Raw genomic sequence first — 24894 nt, 5'->3', positions numbered from 1 at the left:
ACTGACCCAGCATGGCCCTCAGAGGAGATGACAAAGTCCCTCCAAAGGCAACAGGCTTTTAGTGGAAGTCCACTGTTTGACATTCCTCTTGTCCAAGTTGTTGTAAGCAGATGACTGAGGGCCTTGTGACATCTTATATACCCCCTTTTCTTTATAAGGAGATAAAGAGTTAATTGCAAGACATTGTCTTGACGACATTAAGTACACTGCCACTAAGTTACATGAAGAAGACCATATCTTACACTTTTTTGTATCCCTTATTGATCATACATATGCATCTATGTCTTGCTATCCACTAACTGTCAACAGAATTTTTCTGAACACTGAATATCTTCACAATATACTCTTTTGATCCTGTAGGCTCAAGAATTGTTGTCTTTGTGTGAGGCACTAAGTGAGGAAGTTCTCAAAATTCAACCTTGATAATCCTTTCTGTCCATTGTTTGACATCTGCTCTGAGCGTGACTATTTACTTAAACCTTGTCGCTACTTCTGCTTGCTGTCAAGAGCTCTTTTATGAAGAGCTAGACATTTCGGAATGGATTGTTTATTTTCTTTCTTATAGTTATGTCTCTGTAGTCTAAGAATGTCTGTGGACCTTGCTGTTGTGGTAGGAAGGTATTTCTGCCTAACTCATTGATCAAGTCATTGATTCTTTGTAGGTGAAATATGAAAATGTCAGTCTAGGAGTTGCCGTTTCATACTATGGCAAATGGCATCGTTACAGTTGATGTAATTTGAATGTCACTATTAGGGTGCAATATTTTCCAGTAATTGGTAAATTCCTACAATTTGCCTATTGAAACCTTGTTTTATTTGTCTGAATTCCCTCAATTTGTCTGTTTCTGTAGGTGATGCCCAGGGAGAGTGCAGGGTGCAGGGTAACCTGGGGTCAGCCTACTACTCCAAGGGCTGCTACAAGGAGAGTCTGGCTCACCACCGCATGCAGCTGGTCCTGGCCATGAAGGAGAAGGACAGAGAGGTGGGTTTGCTTCTTTGTCATCATCAACATCATCGTTATTGTGTGGATCGGCTGCAGTCAAACACTCTCTTCCAGTTTTGTTGTACCTAGATGTAACATTAGCAAAGAGGATTCTGATTCAGACCGACCGACATTCCGACCAGTCTATAGAAGGTCAAAGTCAGTGTATTCTTGCAAGGCTGCTGTTCAGTACATTCTTTTAATTTTTTTTATTTTTTATGAAAAACAATTTTGGGAGGATTTTTTTATTCCTGCTCTTTTTGTAGCTAATGGTAAATGATGTTCTCATGCTTTATGTGTTCTCAATCATTTCTAAAATCAGTGATTTTGTAGCATTGACGACTTTCTGTTTTCTCGTGATCACAGGTTGCAGCCAAAGCCCTGAGCAGCCTGGGCCATGTCTACACCTCTGTAGGAGACTTCCCCAACGCCCTGGCCAGCCACAAACAGTGCGTCGTCCTTGCCAAACAAATTGACGACAAACTGTTTGAGGCGCGGGAGACCGGAAACATGGGAACCGTGTACCTCGCCATGGGGGACTTTGACAATGGCATTGAATGTCACAAGCAGCACTTAGAGATTGCGAAGCAATGTGAGAATAAAGAGGAGGAGGCGAGAGCGTACAGTAACCTGGGGAGCTCGTATCACTACAAAAGGAACTTTGACCAGGCGATGACGCATCACAACCGCGTGCTGGAAATAGCGGCGGAAATCGAGGAGAAGTCCTTTGAGGCGAGAGCGTATGCCGGACTCGGGCATGCCGCTCGCTGCATGGGGGACCATGACCGTGCCAAGCATTGCCACGAGCAACAGTTGAACATTGCGTTGAGTACAAAGGACAAGCAGGCAGAGGGACGGGCCTGTTCAAATCTGGGTATCATCTATCAGCTGAAGGGAGAGTTTGACACCGCATTGAAACTCCACAAGGCCCATCTTGCCATAGCTTCTGAGTGCAACGACCGTGCTGGGCAAGGCAGGGCCTTCGGCAACATGGGAAATGCCTTCAGTGCCTTAGGTCACCAGGAGCAAGGGGTCAAGTACCACCTCCAGGAGCTGACCATCGCAAAAGCAGTCAACGATCGTGCCTCGGAGGCCAGCACGCACGGAAACTTGGCAGTAGCCTACCAGGCGCTAAACGCAGAGGACAAAGCCTTGCAGCATTATCACAGTCACCTGAACATTTCACAGGAAATAAAGGATAAAGCAAGCGAAGCTCGCGCACTGAGCAACCTGGGAAACTACCACAGTACAAGGGGGGAGTTCAGTCAGGCCGTGCCATACTACGACAAATATCTTAACATCACACAGGAGATACAGGATATTGAGGGGGAGGGAAAAGCTTGCCATAACCTTGGGTATGCTCACTACAAATTAGGGAACTACAAGGAAGCTGTGCACTACTATGACCTGGACCTGGCTCTTGCCAAGGACATGCAGGACAAGGTTGCCATGGCCAAGGCCTACTGTAACCTTGGTCTTGCTCACAAGGCGCTGGGAAATGTAGAAAATGCCCTCGAGTGCCAGAAATATTTCCTATCCATAGCACACGTGCTGAAAAATGTCCAAGGAAAATTCAGAGCGCTGGGAAATATCGGAGATGCTTTGATGGCCAAACAGGACACCGAAGGTGCTGTGAAGTTCTACGAACAGCAGTTAGTGCTGGCCAAGGAGGTCAGGAATAAGTCCCTGGAGGCAAGTGCCTATGCAGCCATGGGTGCTGCTCACAGACTGCTGAGGAAGTTTGATAAGGCCTTGAACTTTCACACGCAGGAGCTGAACCTGTGTCAGGAGATAGGGGATGTGAAGGGGGAGTGTAAAGCACACGGGCACCTCGGTGCCGTCCACACCTCCCTCGGGAAGTACACAACCGCGCTCGGCTGCTACGAAGAACAGCTCGCACGTGCGAAGGATCTAAAAGACAGCGCCGTTGAAGCTCAGGCGTACGGTAACCTAGGAATCACCAAGATGAACATGGGCTTGTTTGAAGCTGCCATCGGCTATTTCGAGGAGCAGCTCGCAACCCTGGAGCAGGTGAATGGCCACAGTGCCATTCTCGACCGCGGGAGGGCGTACGGGAATCTCGGAGACTGTTACGAGGCTCTAGGTGATAATGAGGATGCCGTGAAGCATCACGAGCAACATTTGACCGTCGCGCTGAACTCCAACAGCCTGTTTGATCAGGACCGAGCCTACAGAGGCCTGGGGAATGCCCACAGATCCATGGGGAACCTACAGCAGGCCCTGGTGTGTTTCGAGAAGAGACTCGTGGTGGCTCACGAACTGAACAATGCCAAGGCCATGGGGTCTGCGTACGGCGAACTGGGGTGCCTGCACAGCACCCTGGGTAACTTTGAGCAGGCGATATCGTGCTTGGAACACCAGCTGGAGATGGCCAAACAGATGGGAAACAAAAACCTGCAGGCCGACGCTGCATGTGGACTGGGTGGTGTCTACCAGCAAATGGGTGAGTGTTGTGGTTTTGAAACTGGAACAGTTCTTGACCTCAGAAGCAATCTATTGTGAAGAATATAGTGTATGTTTCAGACATGTATAGATTAAGATCAGTCTCCTACATAGATAAGACTTGTTTTTTTAATGAGAGTGCTTTGTGTCATTGCCTTCACACTCTAATGCTTGATTCTGTAGTAATTCACCTTAATGTCATAATGATATCATGCTACGTCATAGGGCTTGTCATAATACTGACAGTAGCTATAGGTTTAGTCTATCTGACCAACATGTAATCAAATATTAGTATGCGTCAGCCTCACATTATCATTAAAAACAACCCATACGAAATGCCAAATTGTCAGCAACCAGATTTCACTATATGCTGTTGAAGTCCAGACATTAAGTCTAAAGGTACAGGTCTGACCATGATCCCCATCTGTCCTTCCAGGTGAGTTTGAAAAAGCTCTGGAGTTCCACCAACTTGACCTTGAGATTGCAGAGGAAAACGACAACCCCGCCTGCCAAGGTCGCGCCTACGGTAACCTGGGAGTTACCCATGAGTCACTGGGCAACTTCCAGAAGGCTATCTTCTTCCAGGAGCAACATCTAAGCATTGGTATGTGACACAGTTTTTCTTTGCTTTATATTTCTGTTGTGACATATAGCTTCTTTCAACATTTGGTACAGACGTTTCTTGTATCCTATCGGAATGTACAATTTGGAACATTTAGGTTTTGTCCCCTGCAGTTGCTTCTGCACACGACTGTTTTAGTACCCAAGGTAACAGTTACTCAAGCAACTGGATAGAATTTGAAAATGGTCAGTGATGTCTGAGATGTTTGACTGTTTCCAAATTTCATCCAGTTCCTTGAGTAACTATTTCCTTGCGTGTCTTACAACATGGATGTCTAACCTTCATTAAGGTGACTGTTTTGGTACTAGCTTTACTTCTAAAACTGGTGTCCTCAGCTACACGTACAAAGTACAAGTCCAAAATTTCACAGACAGTCTACTGTAGAATCTTCAATCTCAGATTAGTTCCTGAATGTCTCCATCTCTTTCTTCACCCCAGCTGCTCAGATGAACGACCAAGTAGCCAAGTGCCTGGCGTATGGCAGCCTGGGGCGCACGCACCACGCCCTGGGGAACTACTCGCAGGCCATCACGTACCTGCAGCAGGGGCTGGGCATCGCAGAACAGCTGGGCAGGAGGGAGGACGAGGCCAGGATCAGATACAGGTACTGTATAACGAAATCTTTTTTACATCACAAAAGTATAGCGGCATTCGTAAGGTCTACGCCGAATGGCTGTTATACCGGCTATATGGATACAGATACAGGAATTGGTCGGATCACCTCTATGTATGGAAAGGATAAGTGGTACTACAATGATGGACGGATTATTGCTACAAAGTATCAGTGGAATCACAAAGCTCTTCAGACATGTACATGTAGCTGCATTGTTTTCATAAAATCTAGACATTGAAGAAGTTATTGCTAGCATCAGATACACTGTCTAAAATGAAGATGTTCCATGGTTCTAATTGTTCTCCCCCTTCCCTAGACTTGGTCTGGCCCTGTGGTCGCACCAGGAGCTGGAGGAGTCCCAGCATCAGCTGTACAAGGCTGCTGCCCAGTTTGAGACCATCCGCAGAGACTCCCTCCTCAGCAGCGACTACAAGCTCAACATGTTCGACATGCAGACAGCTTGTTACCAGGTATGTTAAAACATATAAAACATATGATATACTTAGTCACATGAAGAACAATTTGCAGAATTTTATGAGGAATGGGCATTTAGATTTCTTGGTGTCAATGTACTGATATGCTTTTCCAACTCATTTGCTCAAATCTTGACGGTGTCATTTTTGGAATTCCAGACTGAGTACAATAACCTTTTCTTATTGCTCAGTGTGCATCTTACTTAGTCTGTTAACTTATCAAATCATTTGACGGTCACTGTATTATATAGAGATAACAAGTAGTCTATTTGTGGCAATCTTATTAATGATCTCGTTCACAACAATTTCAATTGTTTCCAGAAATGTACAACAGGATGTAAACCAGAATGATTGACAGTTTATATCACTAATCTTATGTCCACTCAGGCCTTACAAAGAGTGTTGGTCAGCCTGGGCAGACAAGAAGAAGCTCTCGCCATCGCCGAGCGCGGGCGTACACGAGCTTTTATCGACTTACTGATGGAGAGGCAGGGCTCAGAGGCAGGGAGCGTGATGGACACGTCACCGGTAACGGTTGATCAGATCATCGCTGCAGTGGACAAACAGAAGGCTGCTGTTCTGTACTACTCCATTGCTGTGGGATACCTGTACAGCTGGCTCGTCATCCCACAGAAAGGTCTTTTTCTCATCAATCGTGTCTCACTGTAATTTATGATGTGCAAGAGAGCGTAGTATTGGACTACCTTATGTTATGTGGCGTCAGTGTGGAGTAATGGTTAGAGAATTGGGCTCAAAATGAATAGGTCGCAGTTTCGATGCTTACCCTCACATTCAAAGTTTTCAATTTCCCAAGTGGTGATTCTGCTGTTAGAATACACTATATGGTCCTCTTCTTTCTTCACTGTTAAACAATAGCCAAGGATTGTCCATTCATATGCATCATGTTGATACTTTCAGGTGTGGTGAAGTTCCACGAGTGTAACATGAATGAGCTGAACAGTCACCTGCCGTCAGAAAGGGAGTCTCCACTATCAGCGATGTCCGAGAAGGACAACGTGTCAGTGGCCATGTCAACATCAGTGTTGGACCAGTACGTGTCATATGTCAGGGAGGCCCTGGGAGTGGAGACAAGCATTCCAAGGTATGCATGAACTAGTATCAAAATATAGACTTTGAGATGGTGAAAAGGTGTACTTAAACACTCTCCTAAAATACAAGGAGATAGTGTTTTCTTAAAGCATAGTAGACACTGTATTAGACAGTAAGTAACTGTATTCAGAAACACTGAGAATTCTTTTGGATTGGTGTCTATTTGTGATTGGTTTTGTGCATGGACAGGACAAGTTTGCAGCTGTTTACAGACAGCAGAATATATGTCTCATAGCTAGTAGAAAGTTCTTTTTCTTTTGATTCAGACTGTATCTTTATATATATCTTTAGGTCATCCAGTGAGACAGAGAGTGAAGCTGAAGAGATGAGCATGCACTCCAACAGTACCTTCTTGAGGCTGATCAACCGTAACCATGTCTTCAACAAGAGCACCACCAGTATGAACTCCCTACTCAGCCAGTTCTCCGGACTGTCAGCCGGCAGCATTCGCACGGCGAGTATCGGAACTGGCGGCGGCAGGAGACGGAGGCCGTGGTCGGGAAAACCGCCCTTACGCGCTCTGTACGATCTCTTGATTTCACCCATGGAGGACGTGCTACCCAGGATGAACGGACCAAAGTCGCCCGCGGGACAGCTGGTACTGGTGCTGGATGGAGATCTGTACCTTGTGCCTTTTGCTGTCTTGAAAGGGAGCTCCAGTAATGAGTGCCTGTATGAGAGATATGGCCTTGTGGTCACACCATCCATTCAGGCACTCAGTATGAACCAGCAAGTGCACCCACAGTCGAGGCCCTCTGACGTGCTACCAGGCCTGGTTTTAGGTAACCCGAAACTGCCGCCTTCTGTGTTAGAAAGGTGGTCGTACGACCCACTACCAGCTGCGGAACAAGAGTCCAGGATCATTTCAGAGATGCTGGGAGTCAAACCCTTACTGGGCCCCATGGCAACCAAAGAATCCGTCATGGAGATCATCTCCAGCGCAGAATGTGTCCACTTCTCCACTCACGTCAACTGGAGACTCTCTGCGATCGTACTGTCACCGGGAGAACCTAGAGGTCCTTCCGGGTACCGCGGCAACAGTAACCATGCCGTCCACAACAGTCCAGAACAGATGGACTTGAACCATGACCTTCACAATGACAGTGACCTTGAGAGCACTACGGATGCCCCATCCTTGTCCGACTTCCTCCTGACAGCAGCAGACATCTTGAACCTAAAACTCTGTGCCAAACTGGTGAGGACTTGTAATGATAACTGCTATCATTCTTGTGTCAATAGAATTGTTATAAGTTGAGGCCTTGGAGAGCATATGAACTTTGAGCAGTTGAGAGAAATTTGTTCACTTCACGGGCCTGCCTGACAAATAAGTAATGCTAGAAAATAAGCAGTAGATGTACACACTACACAAGCAGCAGTATGTAATACATGTAGCTCATCTTGCTATTGTATGAGAAGTGACCATAATTATTTTACAAATGTTCAACAAAAGTTTCGTCACAACTTGCTGTTGTTTTGGTTCTCACCCATTTACATGATGTTTACAGGTTGTGATCAGCTGTCATCACCAGGAGTCTCACAGTCGCATCACGGCAGACGGCGTGGTGGGCCTGACGCGAGCGTTCCTGGCCGCGGGGGCCCAGTGCGCCCTGGTGTCCCTGTGGCCGGTACCCGACCTGGCCTGCTGCTTGTTCATGAAGGCCTTCTACGGAGGGCTGATGCAGGGACTGATGGCCAGTGAGGCCATGTGTGAAGCAATGAGAGTGGTGGGTGACGTTTTATCTTCATTTGTTTGAAGATGTAGTTATAACAAAGACAGAAAATAGACATAATATTCGCCAAAAAACAATTACTCAAGCAACTAGATATGATATTGAAACAGACGTTTCAAATAGCATACGGCGCCGTACGCTATCTTTCATCAGTGACTTAAGAGGAGAACTGGAGGACCAGGCATGGTAGTTTGTATCCTTGTTCAATCCAGTGGCCGTGTTATGTTAAATGGGACCATGAATTATAGCTTTCATTGGTCATTGGCTGTTAGAAATCACTATTCATATGATCCAGGCAAGTTTATCATAGTTGTTGTGTGTTTCATCCTATAGGTCCAAAACACCAAGCCCTTCTCCCATCCTTCCAACTGGGCGGGCTTCATGTTGGTGGGCTGTGATGTGAAGCTCAGCAGTAAGGCGGCGCTCATGGGCCAGGCCCTCGGGGAGCTGCTGCAGACACCAGACAGAACACGGAACGCTATGAGGGTTCTACTTCACCTGGTATGTTGCTTTATTACCTTACATTTTGATAAAGTTTTACCATTTTTACAAGCAAAATATGCGGAAGAACAAAGAAGATTTTACAATTTCCACTATACTTCGATGAACAATTCAACAATATTTCACAAACAAAACAGTCATATTTTGAGGGATGTGTATTTAAAGAAGATGAGAAGGGATGATTGTCTTGCAAATTTTAGCCTCCTTCAGAGTTTCAAAAGCTAGCAGCTCTATACTAAAGCACCATCTAGTGGTCATACATGGAACTGCAGCATGCAGCAAAGAGACGGAAAAGCCATTGCTGCTGCTGATGTTGTTGTTGTTGATCTCCTCTTTTCAGATTGTTATAATCATGTTTTTGTGCCATTTTTGTCTGCAGGTGGAGAAGTCCTTACAGAGAATCCACCATGGCCCCCACAACTCCATGTACACCACACAGCAGAGCATAGAGAACAAGGTGGGACCTGTCCGGGGATGGAAGAACCTCCTCATATCTGTGGGCTTCCACTTCGAGTCATCGGCCAATGGGCTGCCGCCAAGTGTCTTCTTCCCATTGACTGACCCAGGGGATAGGCTGACACAGTGCAGCACTAGTCTGCAAGCATTACTTGGTAAGGACTGTGGTCTGCTCTAAGGTGCGGTTTTCTCACACAAATTTCAATGTTTTCTCTGTTTCATAAACTATAATGCAGGGATTAGTCCATGCATGTACTCTTAAACATAATGTTTCTTTCATTGGTGCTATGCATATACATTGCTGTTTGAACTACAATTTGAAATAGGAAAGGAAGATTGCCTACATGTATGTCTTCTACAAGGGTTTACATTAATTTTGTATTTATGTCTCCTCAGGTTTACCACCAAACTCTCTGGCTGCACTCTCCAAACTTGTGTCAGCTCCAGAGGCAGGCGAGGCACTCATCAAACTGGTGAGAATATGCCTTTTTATGTGTATTCAGTTTAATGTGGACAAAGGGCTTCCAAAAAGAGTTAAAGTTGCTCATCACATCTTCTGTCAAATCTTCTGAATACAGAAAATTTGACTTGGTTTCCGACAGATTTCCGACAATGGATTTGTATGTAAAAGTCGCAATGTTGTCATGAAAGACCCATTTTGAGTGTTGGAATTTGCAGAATACGTCTTATGTAGCGTAGTCATATACAAGATTTATTGCCTTGTATTAATATTTTGTTCTTTCTAACAGCTCGAGTCAGTCCTGTCACAGCTGATGACCAAAGACAGTGTACAGGTCCCTATCAATGTACGGCTCTGGAGGGTGGGGGGCTGCCATGAACTACTGGCCTCTATCGGTAAGTTTGGATGGACACAGATCGTTTTTCAATGCTACAATTTCTCTGTCGACATTAAGATAGCTTTTAACAATGTTCGTACATGCTGAAAGAACCTTCTTATTACTGAACTGACTTGCGTTAAACTTTGTGTTGACCAGGTTTTGACTTGATGGAAGTTGGGAAGGACGAGGTGACTATGAGGACAGGAAAACATGCCAACAAGAGAAACCTCCAGTTTGCTCTGTCTGCACTCCTGGCCATCTTTGGTAAGTCTTGACAATTAAAATAAAGTACAGAAATGACAGCAAAGCCTGTAACTTTCCCCTCATTTTTTTGTGGATACCTTTGCTAGTTTGCATATGACTTATCGTAACAGTTACTGCATCATACAGCATCCGTATGTAATAGAGTGAAACCTCGATTCAGCAACCACTCACGGGACTGAGGAAAAATGGTTGCTGGGAACAGGTGGTTGCTCAGGACTGGGTGGGTTTAACTATGTGAAAATTAGATGGTACTGTTTTAACGTGGTTGCCTGCTCCAGTTAGTTGCCTACGCCAGTTGCTCAGCCAGGGTTGACTGTATTTTTCATTAGTCCAATGATCTGTGCGACAAAGTTTGCTCATTTTTGTAATGATGACATCTGTTATAACCTCAAACCTACAGACACATCTGAGGCTCCAAAGAGCCTGACCCTGGGAAGTTCATCATCTCTGGAGAGCCTGTCGTCATCTCAGTCCAGTACGTCAGTCCCAGCCGTCCCGAAGAGGGCGGAGGGTCTCTCCCCCACACCCCAGGGGGAGGGAGGGGACCAGAGAAGACTGAGCTGGGCCTCTCTCTACAGGTGAGACCTGGGAAACTTTTGTGTCTGTTTCAGGGCTGTCTCCAGCTCTAGATTTTTTTTTCTACTTGTTGTCTGGAAGCCTGTGTTGCTTTTGGTTGTTAAATCTGTCATTTTAAGCTTATGAAAACACATATTCATCAGTTTCATGTCATGATGTTTTGATATTTTGGACAGAGGGGTTGAAATTTGTCTGTCTCAACAAGCAAATTTCCATCCTGGGATGGAGGGACGGGTCCTGGAGCCCTGGTCTGGTTGCTTCTTCAAGGCAGTACACTTTGTCAAAAAAGAGTTGAAAATCTTTAGAAACATCATCAGCATGTTTTGAAACTTTCAGTATCTTTATACTAGAGTAAAATCTTGTGTAGCAAAAGCCAACTTTTATGTTCTCAGATGACTATTTTTGGCAGTATGTAGTAAGTAGGCATATTTTTGTATTAACTGCATTTTAAAAGGACATCTTTATTCTTCTGCAGTGTCTCCTCCTATGGTATTCCCAGCATGGATCATGGTGACCGTGCTCCCAGCCAGGCCAACAGCAGTGAGACTCCCTCCAGGCTTCCCCAGTGGCCGCCCGCGACTGTACGACCACAGGAGTACGACCTGAAATCCAGCATGTTGGAAACCGACATGGCACGGGCATCTCCTGAAGCAGCAGTGTCAGACAGGCTACAAAATGGCGGGAATTCTCCGCTACCTGAGGAGACACCCAAGAGCACTGCCGCCCATCTGAGGCATCTTCCTTCCGACATGACATCAACGCCACTCGCAAAATCTCGTCTGGAGGCAGAAAGAGACTCTCCTGTAAACAAACTCTCTCCACGGACATCGATGGATGCAACAGTAAATGACCAAAGAGTTTCGGGACACAAAGAGTTACCAGAAACAGAGGGAAAAGACTCCCCAGTTACGCCAGTCGCGAAGGATGTAAACCCTCCCACCCCTCCGAGAAGACGATCCCGTCTCCACGGTCGCAAAAGCCTGTTTGAAATGGGGCCAACCCAGGGGTACTTTCCGGAAGTTGGTCCTGGCTTTCCCAAAAGGGACTCTGATTCGTTAAGCATCAATTCTTCTCAGACCAATGAAGACGGGGACAAGCAGTCGTGGAATCTGCGTGCTTCGGGAAGTAGCAAACACTCCACGGCTTCAACAACTTCTTCGTCTACTCTCGTGGAAGACTCTCGGGCGGGAGGCGATGTGCAGATTTCTCCTGCTCCAAGCCCGACGTCGTCTTCTGTTGGAGAAAAACAGACTCCCCAGAAAGAGGGAGAAGGAAATATATCACTAGCAGAGAAGGTCCTACAGGATGTGGAAACCTACAGGCTTGCCGTAGAGAAAATGCAGAGAATATCCAAGTTTGAGACTCAGCAGAAGCTGCTGGAACAGCAGATGAAAGGAAGGAGAGAGGCTGCGATGAACCAGAAGAGACCGACCAATCAGAAACCCACCCCTCCGCCGAGGAAGTCGTCCACACTTTCCGACAATCCGACGCCACAGATTCCTCCTAAACCAAATATACCACCAAAACCTTCACCAGTGAGGACAGAATCTCCGTATTATGACAACATCAGTAGAAGCAGTCGCCCGTCTGACCTCTCGGACTCCAATGTGTCCAGCAGCGGAGAGGATGGGTCGTCCACGCCTACGAGACGTATGATGAAGTACCCGAGCTCTCCGTACTCGTGCCACATTGTGGACAGGAGCCCGCGTAGAACTCCTGAAATTACGGCAAAGGCAGTCGACGTGGACAAAAATTCCTCGAAGTCCAGCAAACATTCTCACAGATCACACAGATCTGAAGGATCTGCAAGGCAAGGCAAGGAAGGCAAGCATGAGAGACGGGCACACAGATCAAAAGAAGACAGGAAGGCCCCTGCAGAAGAGACTAGTTCTAAACCTCCAACGGAAAGCGTTGTATCGTCAGCTACGCCAGCGTACATCAAACCCAGGCCTCCTGCGACAAACAGCTTACCAAATCAGAGTCCAGCATTCGCAAAGCTCCGGCAATATTTCTCCTCCCCTCCAGACAAAATGAAACCTCCAAAACAGGGGAAACCACAGGAAGCAATAGAGATGGGCAACATGGCCAGTTCTGCTGCAGATAAGCCTACTACACCAGATAGTCCCACGAACTCAATTCGATCCAGGGGAAGTCAACATTCTAATGGGCCTGTGAGTTCCTCCAGGACAAAACCACTCCCACCATACCCCGGCCCACCCAGGATGGGCATCGGCCCGCCACCTTACCCAGGCTCACCTCGTTCCAGCCTGTCCTCCAACCCCCCATCAACCTCCAGCTCACCCCGTTCCAGCATTGCTCCCCCACCTTACTCCACTCCTACTGCACCAGTCCACACAAACTCGCCACACAACAAGGTGGTTCCTAACACCAACCCCAGCCGCCCAACTCTAACTGGTAGCACGTCTGGTTCACGCAGACCATCCCAACAGACAGTAGAAGACAAGATACGCGAGGAGACAATGCTAGCAGCAGCACAGGTGGACATGCTTATCGCAGAAGAGCAGAGACGATCTTCCATGGCAAATGGGTCGGTCCCTAGTGCTAGTACAGCTAGTCCTAAAAAAGTCCCAGGTTCACCGGGATCCAAAATTGTGAAAATTCCGCCAAGCAAACCAAACGGACCTTTAAGGATGGTTTACTTGGAAAATGGCACAAGGATTATTCCTAATGAAAAACTGCTCCAGTCTTCAAAGTGCTGACAAAGCACAATCATGGACAAATACAACATGACTTTACATGGACATGAATATGTTACAGTGCAAACACTTGTGTTGCTGGGCAGTTTATTAGGAGAATGTGGAACTGGGAAAAGGTTTTGAATTTGGTAGGGCAAAAGAAAGGAATCCATGACTATTGCTATGAATATCATTTCTTGAAACAGCTTTACACCTTGACAGTACAAGCAGAAAATACAGATTCAGTTTTATTTGAAATCCATGACTATGACCAAAAATTCATGCAACATGGAATGCCATGATCTTCTGACAGTTTCGTAGCATTGGTAATTTTGTTAGATTACTACATAGGCTTTGGCTCTGTACCTTTGGTGTTGCCAAAATATATGACTTTACCTACTAGATAGTTAAATGTACACTTTTCAAAATGTCACTGTCTGGTGTTTTGTCATACAAAAATGTACCAACTGGTGTCAGTTTCATTGATATTCTGTTGTGAAGAATTGTCACCATGGCCATCCTTGATAACAAAGGGATAAGGTCTACCGGGTAGTAAATTTCCAATTATACTGGATACTAGCTGATTTTTTTCTAGGTTCAGTTATTGTATGAACAAAATGTGCCTTAGTTAGGTTAGCTTTGATACCCACAGGTAGGATCTAGATTTTGAAGGATATTTTCCTTGGCAAAAGTAGAGAAGAAGGTGAATGTAGTTAGCTTTAGGTTCAGAGAATCGTGTGTCCACAGTGGTCAGCTAGGACAATTTGACAACTTTTAATCACAGTATTTGATACAATACAATAATCATAAGTATGGAATTTTGTAATTTGTACAGTTAGGTGGGAGATAATGACAGTAGATATCACATATTTGTACCTTTTTTTTGTTATAAAGGGAGAGAACAAATGTCATGGCATTTGCACACTTGTTGTAAATATGCTTTCTTTGCTTGAGAATTCACTGCTTGAAAGTTGGCAGATTATTTTGCAAATGTTATCATGATTTTGTCCATAAATTGTGCCTGTAAGATATGATATTTATTTCTATATGTAGCTAAGCTTTGGATCCTATTGTGTGTTGCAAATTGTTTTAAAGAGTGTAAGTCATTGGGGCGAGTGCTTGCTTGATTCTCCTCAATGCAAATTGTAATAAAGATGTTTATTACTGTTCATACATGTTCTGAGACTTTTAATTGTTTTTACTCCTATAAGGATTATATTCTTTTCTTTTCAAAATCTTATGGAGAAATGAGATTTCTTGAAAATTGGATTATTCTCTTGAAATTATTCCTCAAAGTTTATCGAAGTATCAAATGAAAGCCAAGAACACACATGGTATGGTAAGGTGATTGTGACAAAATACATTATGACAACATTAATGAAAAACTTCATGATAGATGTTAAACTGAACAATATCATTATAGGAATATGTTTAAAATACAATACTCCTAGTCAGTGACATAAGACAACAGACAGTGGGCCTATGTAGAAATGCAGGTGGGGCATTGAAGGCACCAAATCACTTGGTCTTTACATACTGTAAATGCCTTTAATTTTGTGGTTTGGAGAAATGGAGTGTGTTCAGTTGAAAGAATAGGGTAGGTGGGCAGAAGAAACATTTTCGCCGTTGTTCTAAATTCGTAGTGAATATTAAACCACCACAAAAATATCAATATTGAAACAGGAATACGGAAACCAATCTGTTAAAACAGGATTCCATCCCTACGGAATTAGCATTCAGCCAAATTGAATCAGTTTTAGGACTTCTGATGAGAAGTTTTACCATTTCTGAATCAGGGAAGAACTTCAGCTAAACACTGATAGATTGTCTCTGTGGAATGTCAGAAATCACTTGAAATTTGGGTTAGACTTTCCTCTTGTCATCATCACGCTTTCTGTAGATCTCTTCTGTAAAAGGCCCCTCGAATAACAGCGCCACCTTGTAACAGAGCCCTACAAGTGCAGCTAAGACCAGCCCAGCCACACTCCCCTCCAACAGGGCCACCCCTGCAAAATTCATGGTAGTGCCCACGTACATGGGGTCTGTCACCAGGTTGAAAGGAAAGCCAGTCACTGGTTCGTCCATGAGCATTCCAAAGTAGTCGCCGAGAAACGTGCCATACCAGCCAAGTGCCCAGAAACTGCTCAGGACCAACAACGCTCCTGCATAAAAAATTAAAAAGTTAACTAGATATTTCCACATGACATACAGCATTTTCGAAGTAGATTTAAAGTACATGTTAACGATTTATACATGTACAACAGGATATACGACCTGCATAATGCAAACATGTCACTCACTGATGTGAAGTTGTGACAACAGGATTCTGAGTTGTAATCCAAATGCCACAGCAGCCCTACTCACCTGTGGCAATAACAGCATACCCTAGGACAGGTATTTGTAAGGCGGACACTTTGGGCTGGCTGTTTAGTGTCTGCTGGAACCACCAGTCCCTGTGCAGACCCAACAACATGATGCTGACTGCCAGGACACTGCAGCCGACACGGGCTGACCGGAAGAGACGGGTGACCCAGTGGCTACGGTACTCTGACCTGTAGTAAACACAAGGTCAAGGGAATGAGAGTTAACATGTAGAATTGTAAGCTACAACAAATGTGCTAGTTTGATTGCATCAAATCTTCTCACAACTGGTAGGTTGCAATTGATTATGTAACATTTGAAGTTCCAAAGTAACTGAGAGACCCCGGTTCCAATCCGGGAAAGGGCATCCTGGTTGGAGCTGCATTCGTCTTTTGGAAGGGACGTATAATGGGGGTCCTGTGATTGGGGAGGTGCCTCGAGCATGTTAAAATGCACTACAAGAGCCTCATTACTCAGATCACTCTGGCCGTACTTCAGATGAATGAAGTTTCATGAATCTATAAGTATAACGTTACACCATGAGCTTGAATCTCTGAATTAATCCATGGGTATGAATTTTAATCCAGACCAGTCTTAAAGATTGAGTCTTCCTTATTTCAAACAAAAAATCATGAAAATCAATTCATAACTCTGGTGATGATGGTGATGGTAATCCAATTAACCAAGTAACGTTGCACAATGTCTGGAAATAAACTCCCTTGTCATGAGGGTTAACGTTATGTTGGAAACAACGGCTTAAACCAACGCCATGTGGTAACGTTGTAGTGAACGTTGCAGTGATTTCAAGGACGTCAAAACAGACAGATCCACCCACCTAGCCACGAGGTTCCAGTAAGTCGGGCTGAACATGATCAAAACTACCGTTATGAGGAAGTTCAGATCGTCCAGACGAAGATAGTCAGTTATGAAAGACATGTCTGCTTGTGTCCAGTCCAGTCGAAGTCCCGCTCCACAACAGTCTTTAAACTCCAGGTCCAGTTTTGGTTGGACAGAAAAAGGCGGTCTCCGTGAAAAGCAACCTGATAAAGTACAAAGGTTGTTGAGGGTTGCGGATTTATCGGACCCCGCAAAGTCCAAAACCCAGAAGTGACGTATGAGGGCCGTAGTGCGCAGGCCCAGACACTTGGCTGAACAACATGGCGGCGGTAACAACAAATTCAACCTTTGCCGTAATATATTGCTGTGGTTTTTGTCAATATGGGACTTTTAGAGACGTAAACTAGCGTGTCAGCGTAAAAGAATGCCTTCGGGACCCGTGTCAGCGTAAAAGAATGCCTTCCGGACCCACTGATACCAGGTAACATAGCCTCCTTGCCGAAACCAAGGACGAAACCAAATATTTTTTGCGCAATTAAATCAGGAACCTTTGTGGAAAGTATAACGTTATCTATATTACCTCTTCATTGCTGGTACCCACAACTAGCCCCTTCAGGGGCAAATACACAGTTTGTCATGTAACGTTACAGGAGGGTTGTTATTTTCTCATCATTTAGAAATATTTTCAGTTGATTGGAATCATTTGTGTAAGGGATTTCATAGTTTAGAAATACAGTATTTGTAAAGCTAGATCTAACTCGTCTTTTAGTCTTTGTTCCTTGCAATAGTGAGCTAGATTCAGTTAACATCATGTAACATTACATCTATTGGCCCCAAAATAAGCACAGTGTAACTTAGCCGCGGCGATTCTAGTGGGAAGACGTATTTACTTGTATATTATACAGTGTCTTCCAACATAATATACAAGTAAATACGTCTTCCCACTAGAGTCGCCGCGGCTAAGTGTAACCAATATGTATTATCATACCAAGACATTTCAACAACAGAGCTGAGATCGCTAATGGAAGACCGGACTGAGTGGCACAGAAGAGTCCATTGTCTCCCGAGATGACATCACTGATGTCCTCGTTCAAGGTTCAAGGATCATACCAAGTACATGTACCTTCCTGAGTGAGAAGAGGGTGACAACACAGGCCTGCCCTACTTCACGGATGAATCCTAAAGTTGATCATGATGATGGCTTGAGTAAGTATTTTATTTTCTTCAAATCAAATTGAGGCCTACTTTACCGAGATGTCTTCAATTAACTCTTACTTGGATGCTGGTGGATATGATTTTGAAATCATATGATAATGCATTTCTTGGTTGGCAGATCGTTAGCTGTTGCCGAATTCAACAACATTACCGACACCCACCACGAGGAGGTCATCTGCCAAGGGTGTCATCCCCCACCCCCCAAAGAAAAGAATTTGGTCCCCAGAGTGCCGAAACTGTTACTTACATCAACCACTAACTATGCTGGATACATAAGGCAGTAACACGGAACATTAAGTTGGGCCCCCTCAACAACTAGGGAGTGCAACCCTAGTCAAGCCCAGTCACTGAGGAACTGTCACAAAAGATCGCGTCCCTCTGAACTTAAATTAAAAGAAAAGAAAAAAAAATTGAGGGTAATGTAGTTAATGTTCCATGCTGCTATCATATGCATATAAAGCATAGAGAGTGGCCGTGCCCTGTTCTCGTGATGCCCAAAAAGTTTCCTGACCGCTGTTTGTGAATGCTAAGAACAATAAGAACAGAACTAGTGTAAATGATTTGAACTTCAACTGTCAGGAATACATTTAAGGGCAACATTGACTCTTGCAAATTGGGCAAATTATTATCCCCTTATATGTTAAAGAAAAACAGCTGACAAACTTGATCTAGGTGCGGCTACACTCGGGACAGACATAATCCAGCTTCTGTGTGACCATGGTGTGGACTTCACTTTCACTCAGGTTGACACAGGGATAGTGGAACCACTGTACACACTTGTCACACATGATCATTGGTGATCCTGGCCTGTGCTCATAACAGTTGCAATATGTTGACAACTGATAGTGCTTTGACACAGTAGACTGTTTGACTGTCTGGTACGGAAACATTTTGATTTCCTTCATCTCAAAGCAGTCCTCCAAATGCTTCCTCATTTGGCTTTGGTCAAACACGACTTGTGTTGGAGGAATTTCCTCGGCCAGTGCAACAGCATTGGCAACTGCATAAAGTCCACAGTCATTTCCGCCTTGTTGCCTCTGAGCACAGGTGACTTTGATAGGAATGATGCGATCTTCCCCTTGAGCGAACTGTTTGTACAGGTGGACCAGTTGGCTACGAAGCTCAGGCGTCATGGAGGGATGGAGGGAGTCATACACCGTTATCTTCCCATCAATGGCTGCAGACAGGACCCAGTGATCCCTCAAATGGTGGATTTGCAGACAGTCCCTGGATCCCAGAATGGGGTCGTGCGTATTGTCCACCAGAATCACTGTATCCCTCAAGGCATCAATGAAAGGATATTCACTCCTTATGAGATGCTGTGCAGAGTTCATGTGCTTGTCTGTGAGCCACTTGTCTTCTTGTAGAGTCTGTCTGTCCCTTTGTGTTAGCTTTGTATGATTGATTGTCAACCATTCAGCATCTGCCTCCAAGTTGCAGTCTTCCACAGCCTCCAACTCCAAGATACTGTCTAGCACAGTTTCCAACTCACAGTCTACCACAGTTGTCTCAAGCTTTGGAGCTTTCTCCCTACTCTCCACACTCACGTTGACATGAAATGTACTTTTCAGCACTTCAGCTTGGCGACCTACCCTTTTTACAGAGGGATGTTTTGGAGGCAAAGTTGGCAGAGAGTGCAGGTTCTTGGGTATCTCCCTCTTTCGTTTTTTTGGGCTTCTGAGGGGAAGGGCCTTATCATGTGGTGCATGTGCCATCATTTCTTCCATCATGCTGGACAGCTCTTCCTTCACTGATGCCAGGTACACCTCGTCCTGGAGGTTGTACGTCATGTTGGTCATCTCATGAAGGAGACTTGCACATTCCCTCTGGAGTTTTCTCACTCTACTCGGCCGCTTTACTGGTAGGTCACAGTATATTGGCTGAGATGGGGTTGGTGATGATGTTGGTGGTGATGGTGGCTCTGCTGCTGTGATGAGGGGGCTGCTGTCTTCCTGTGGTGTTTCATCAGTTGATGTTGTACTTGTAGGCAGAAATGTGCTATCTAAGGAGAAGAGGGGATTATTCCTGTATGCTACTGACAGGTTCTCCCAGCTCCATCCTTCTTCCAGCTTGAAGATTGCACAAAAGTGTTTGCAGGGTAACTTATGCTTAGACCAGTCTTTGCACGTGCAGGATGGCATGTTGTTAGTGGAGGCTTCAAAGTTTACTTTGTGATATTGACGACTCTGACTGCTGGCACTTTTGACATGAAAGACTCCTGGACCAATGGTCAGGATGTCTCCTTGGTCGTAAAACTGGGCCTCTGACAGCCTGGACATGATGTGGATTACTACCCCTCTTGGGCGGTCTTTAAGGAAGGGGGGTAGGCTTTCATGGTACTTCCTGTAGCATGATGAGTACGTCACATTCAGTTGGATATACCTGGAATGACAGGAAGAAAAGGTTACGCTGTGATGATGTTAAAAGAAAATACTATCAAATAGACAACATCTGGGACATACATGATTGTCTGCACATTTACATTGACCAGTTATTTTTATGTATGTATGTAAACTATATATCACAGAGAAATATTTCATTGCTATATACAGGTGTGTGCATTTGCCTGTGAGATAAACTTTATATTTCTGTTTCAGCTTACTTTCGATGTGCGGTTGGTAGGAAGTCAGTCACCACCGTTGTCAGCATGTCACTGAGACTTCTCTTCTTGGAGCCATCAAGGTGGGAGTACTTGAGGGTCTCATTCTGGCGTTCCACCCCGTTGTTGGTGTAGATGGCCACCTTCAAGTTCTCGTCTCTGAAGGCTTGCACCCATCTCTATATGCAGCAATGATAGAAAAGAGAATGATGTAGGTTTACATATGATAAAGGAAAGGGACGTACATGTACTAGTAAAGAGCAAAAAGGGAAGCAGGTACATGTGAAATGAGGTTGTTTGAACATTATGAATAAAATAGAATTTAGTGCTAGTATTTAGAATAGAATAGTCACATGCTATATTGTTACTCATTGTCTGTCATTTCATGTTACATGTACTTGCAATCAGTCTACAGACAATAGACTTATTTTATTCATTATAATGATCATTAACCTGATAATAATACACACCCTAATGCATGTATCTTTAAGCCACTTTGTGTTGAACCAAGTCCTCAGCTTTTCATGTTCCTGCCAGACACTTGAATCATGAAGCCTGGAGAGGGACTGCTTGTACTCCTCAGGGGTGGCAGCTGACGCGACGTCCCTCAGCAGCTCGAGGACGGTCTCCTGTACGTCACTAACCCCATGATCTTTCTTCCTCACCCACTCCACCCAAGCCTTCTCACGGTGGAAATCACACAGTAGCACCTCTGAGTCTGCATTGAACACAACAGAAAAAAGTTGTACATGACACCATACATGTATGTCCCATACAATTTCTGTGCGAGCATTGCCCAATATTACACCAGGTGCCAGTTTACCAGGTATGCAAGGCATTTTTGGGCATCATACCTAAAATATATTGATTTAGCGTTGCAGGCTGGTATTGTCATGAAACAGGTTGACTTCAGGAATACCAGCTCAGCTTTGAGTCTACCTGCATATACAGGTGGTATTTCCTCTGAAAGAATAGCAACATTTACAATTTAAAACATTTGGAATTCAGTTTCACCTTCAAACTCAGCCTCCAGGGCTCCGATTTCTGCCTCACAAAAGTCAACCATGAAGTGGGATGGATGCCATTCAGGATTCCATTCCTTAAACACCTGAAGGGCTTCTCGGATGTCCTCTGTTTTCTCACTGTGTGGCACAAATACACCTACAACAGTATAACACACATTTGTTCTTACACATAAGAAGAACAATGGTAGATCATATCGACATGTCCTGTATGTCGCATCCAACAGGCACATCTGTTGCCCATAGAGGAGTAGGAGTCGACGTTGCCATGCCGTCTGGTAGCAGAACAACAGGTTGGTCTTCGTCCCATCCTCATGCAGTTCGCTTGGCCTGAATTTGATGTTGCAGTCCTCCTGGGTGGACCATCTGTCGCATAGAATCTGTAAGTAAAAGGATAGACGAAAAGATCATGACATGTGGGAGACTTAAGAAAAGTTAACAATTTTCTATGTAGATGTTTTCAGTGATGTTTAATTTTCTATTGTGGTCTAGTATGATGTTGAGGACAAGGAGAATGTTAGTGAATAACTGTATTATTTTGCTTATTACCTGCATGTTGGCTTGGTCCTGTTGTGTATTCCTTGTTGAATCCCTTGTTTGCGTCATGATGTTCCAGATGTCTCGGTTCGTGGGGAAGTATTTCCGCCGTGAGGACGAAGGTGGAGTCTGCCCTCTAAACAGCTCATCATTGACAAAGGTTCGTACATGTCGTTTGATCTCACTGACCTTCCTGGCTCCAGCCAAGATCAGTTTCTTTACCTTTTCGGAGACCCTTTTATCTATAGCTTCTCGCAGTTCAGCAACCTGTGGAGTGATGGATTGTAAAAAGTTATGATAAGGTACTGTACATAAGAGATGGGAATTCATGACAACCTTGGTACCTGTATTGTCCTAGGATAGATTTGAATTCCAATCTGTCATAGGACAAAAGAGAACTCTTTTTTGAGAAAATTTTTGATAATATAAAAATGAAATCTAAAGAATGTTTTTGTTATCTATTCCTCTTCCTTTGGTGCTGGCAATTGCATAAAAATCAAATGCATCACCATAGACTTCTTATTGTATCTGAATAAAACATTTGATTACAAGGTTAAAATGTGCAGCATAAATAAAAGCGTGTCGGTAATTTTTGCACAGTTACTTACCAGTCCAACTGTTGGATGATTTTGATGGTCATCCATGGTGGGGAAGCATGTGTGGTATTCCACAATGGCTTCAACTTCTGATGGAGTCTTTGCTAATGCAGCCTTCAATGCTGCAGAAGCCTTATTCTTGCTTTTCTTGGTGTCCTCTGTGATCTGAAAAAATTGAATGGGCATATAAATCAAGCCCCGCATTAGTGCTGTAGATATAGAAACTTACTCTAAGTTACTGTAGACTAGCAATACAGTATGATCTTGTGTCACATGTATACCTTTTGTTTTACTTTACATTTGCACTTCAACACTGCTGTCAACATGCAATTAGCCTACGGGCATGAATTTGCAATCAACTTGTTATTATAAACTGTTACAATTTGTAGTAAATATATCTTTTAATACAAAAATAAAATGTAGGGGTTATGTCAAAAGAGTATTATGACAGTGTAGCTGCTGTACCTTGAAACCAGGAAATTTGATGACATGGTAGACTGTAAACTGCACGGGGCAGTCCATCTTCTTGGTGTCTTGTATCTGGCGATGTCTTGCCATGAAGACATGGTCTTCTAGCTATTGATGGTAAATAAACATACACAGACATGTATATCAATGTTAAGGTGCTACTTCTGTTAAAAACATGCTGTAGACAGTGCCAGAAATTTATCAGAAAACAAATGTATACAAATTCAACTATGTAAAGGGTGCAGTATTAAGTGAAGAAGTTACGCCAAAAATAATTACTCAAGCAACTGGATGAAGTTTTGAAACTTTATCCAGTTGCTTGAGTAATTATTTTTGGCGTATCTTACTACCTGGATGTCTAACTTTCATCAAAGTGAAGAAGTTGTTTATTTCATCAAAGTACTTTTATTACTGATTCACACATTTGTGTCAGAGATTGCACCATAGCACACATGTTAAGTACATATTTTTATAAGTTGACAAATATACCGCTTGTTGTTGTTTTTTGGCATGGTACTTCTCCTTCTGCCGGGCATTCCTATCTTTCCCCAGGTGACAGCCATGAACTCTTGTGCCTACAAGTTGGAATGGCACCCCATCAAACTCCACATTCGTCAGCTGCCAGTTGATCGTCTTCTTAGCCGAGGGTTGCACATCTGTATCCAAATGCCATGACAAAGATATGTGATGTATATACTATATATATTGAGCATATGAGTCAATCAAGTCCTTCCTTTATTTTATCTCCAGGACAGAAACATCAGCATTGGTGCTCACATGGCAGATACGTTTGTAAGTACATAAAGTTACAGATGATTATCGCTTACCACTACCTCGCATGGAACCACACTAAACCAAGGAGGTTTTATATAGACTATATAAAACCTCCTTGACTAAACAAAGAAAAGATTATAACTTTTTACCACATCATTGATTATGTAATATTTACGCTCGACATATCACTATACTGTATTTAAACTTGGTTGCAGTTATGATGGAGGTATGTGCATTAAAAAAAGGTTTGATCGTAGGAACTTAACGATTTATGTGTTTTTTTCTTTCATCTATTTTATAGATAAAAGAAAACAATTTTATGTCATTAACAACTGTGAATTGTTTTCCCTTTGCAGATACCAACGTCACAAACATCACCATGGAGGCATGGATCATGTCTTTAGATATACTAGTAAAAGAAAGATCAGCGTCACTTTACGTTTGGATACCATGTGTTTGCATACTATTCATTTGAATTAGTGAGTTCAAATGCTACTGTTGGATAGAATACGATAGAGGTAGATGAGAAAGATATGAAGTCCTGACTGGCATAAATGGAATTAAAATCTATCTGGTTGCTTGACCTGTCACATTGTGAATACTAGTACAGAGATTTCTATGGCTAGAATTCACTTTTTGATTGTATAAAAAATTCTTTATATTAATTCTAGTGTGTTCTAATGTACATTCTAATGTACAGACAGCACGATGTTAGTTCTGAAGGAAAAAGTATTGCTATCATTACTTTCCTCTTCATGTACTTTCACTGTGGTTTTATTTGTATTATTATAATCTTCTTTGTGTTCAGATTGTACTTTTCAGCTAACAATTTAAACATTAAAAATGTTCTTTGCATGATTTTAACAAAGTGTGAAGGTTTATTTTTCAACAAGTTAGAACAACTTAAAGTGTGTAGCATGTTCTAAAAGTAAACACAACTACAATCTATTGTCTTGCATATCGTATGACTGACAGACGGGCACAATAGTTTATTGTCACTTCCATGTGTGAAATGGACGTAAATGGAAGTTTCCACTATGCATACATGAATAATAAAAGAATGCCTAATACTTGAAAACATATTACTGATTCACCACTTTTGAATGCTGTTTAAAAGTATATCTCAGCAGATCGGAAGATTGGGTAAAAGAGAAAACAAT

At 43.6% G+C, this 24894-nt stretch overlaps 3 protein-coding genes and 1 long non-coding RNA gene across 6 annotated transcripts in view; 2 read left to right on the top strand and 2 right to left on the bottom strand.

The window, feature by feature from the left end:
* LOC136442302 (tetratricopeptide repeat protein 28-like) overlaps positions 1–14494 on the top strand; it is a 52849-nt gene extending 38355 nt beyond the window's left edge. For all 3 annotated transcript variants that reach the window (XM_066439088.1, XM_066439105.1, XM_066439097.1), the window contains 16 exons: positions 852–982; positions 1349–3446; positions 3882–4049; positions 4506–4671; positions 4997–5150; positions 5541–5790; positions 6072–6255; positions 6555–7458; positions 7769–7987; positions 8327–8494; positions 8874–9105; positions 9347–9423; positions 9700–9805; positions 9946–10053; positions 10454–10631; positions 11105–14494. In XM_066439088.1, the coding sequence (XP_066295185.1) occupies positions 852–982; positions 1349–3446; positions 3882–4049; positions 4506–4671; positions 4997–5150; positions 5541–5790; positions 6072–6255; positions 6555–7458; positions 7769–7987; positions 8327–8494; positions 8874–9105; positions 9347–9423; positions 9700–9805; positions 9946–10053; positions 10454–10631; positions 11105–13349 (7388 nt within the window). In that variant the 3' untranslated portion in view covers positions 13350–14494. The remainder of the gene's footprint in view (positions 1–851; positions 983–1348; positions 3447–3881; positions 4050–4505; positions 4672–4996; positions 5151–5540; positions 5791–6071; positions 6256–6554; positions 7459–7768; positions 7988–8326; positions 8495–8873; positions 9106–9346; positions 9424–9699; positions 9806–9945; positions 10054–10453; positions 10632–11104) is intronic.
* A 123-nt stretch (positions 14495–14617) lies between these two features.
* LOC136442322 (uncharacterized) lies at positions 14618–16755 on the bottom strand. Its single transcript, XM_066439117.1, has 3 exons — positions 16522–16755; positions 15690–15877; positions 14618–15487 (listed from the first exon to the last, which is right to left on the bottom strand). Exons 1-3 carry the CDS (start codon positions 16620–16622, stop codon positions 15189–15191), a joined length of 588 nt encoding a protein of 195 aa, XP_066295214.1. The 5' UTR covers positions 16623–16755; the 3' UTR covers positions 14618–15188.
* A 1651-nt stretch (positions 16756–18406) lies between these two features.
* On the bottom strand, positions 18407–21914 carry LOC136447922 (uncharacterized). The gene is made up of 5 exons (XM_066447098.1): positions 21909–21914; positions 21352–21739; positions 20877–21055; positions 20341–20516; positions 18407–20120 (listed from the first exon to the last, which is right to left on the bottom strand). The coding sequence occupies exons 1-5, from the start codon at positions 21912–21914 to the stop codon at positions 18407–18409; spliced, it is 2463 nt and encodes an 820-aa protein (XP_066303195.1).
* A 148-nt stretch (positions 21915–22062) lies between these two features.
* On the top strand, positions 22063–24682 carry LOC136442328 (uncharacterized). Its single transcript, XR_010756991.1, has 2 exons — positions 22063–23752; positions 24091–24682. It is a non-coding gene; the product is annotated as an uncharacterized lncRNA (long non-coding RNA).
* Positions 24683–24894: the final 212 nt, after the last annotated feature.

Source organism: Branchiostoma lanceolatum, chromosome 1, assembly GCF_035083965.1.
Source record: "Branchiostoma lanceolatum isolate klBraLanc5 chromosome 1, klBraLanc5.hap2, whole genome shotgun sequence".
NCBI lineage: Eukaryota > Metazoa > Chordata > Leptocardii > Amphioxiformes > Branchiostomatidae > Branchiostoma > Branchiostoma lanceolatum.
This window is presented reverse-complemented; position numbering and strand designations above follow the sequence as displayed.

Bases quoted from the DNA above. Each gene is read 5' to 3' on its own strand.
- LOC136442322 (XM_066439117.1), bottom strand. From the start codon at position 16,622: ATGTCTTTCATAACTGACTATCTTCGTCTGGACGATCTGAACTTCCTC. The intron at 15,878-16,521 runs GTGGGTGGATCT...TGTTTACTACAG, and splicing joins TACTGGAACCTCGTGGCTAG to GTCAGAGTACCGTAGCCACT. The intron at 15,488-15,689 runs GTGAGTAGGGCT...TTTTTTATGCAG, and splicing joins GTATGCTGTTATTGCCACAG to GAGCGTTGTTGGTCCTGAGC.
- LOC136447922 (XM_066447098.1), bottom strand. The intron at 20,517-20,876 runs GTCTGGCAGGAA...TGCTGCATATAG, and splicing joins CCAGGCTTCATGATTCAAGT to AGATGGGTGCAAGCCTTCAG. The intron at 20,121-20,340 runs GTAAGCTGAAAC...CTGTCATTCCAG, and splicing joins CTACCAACCGCACATCGAAA to GTATATCCAACTGAATGTGA.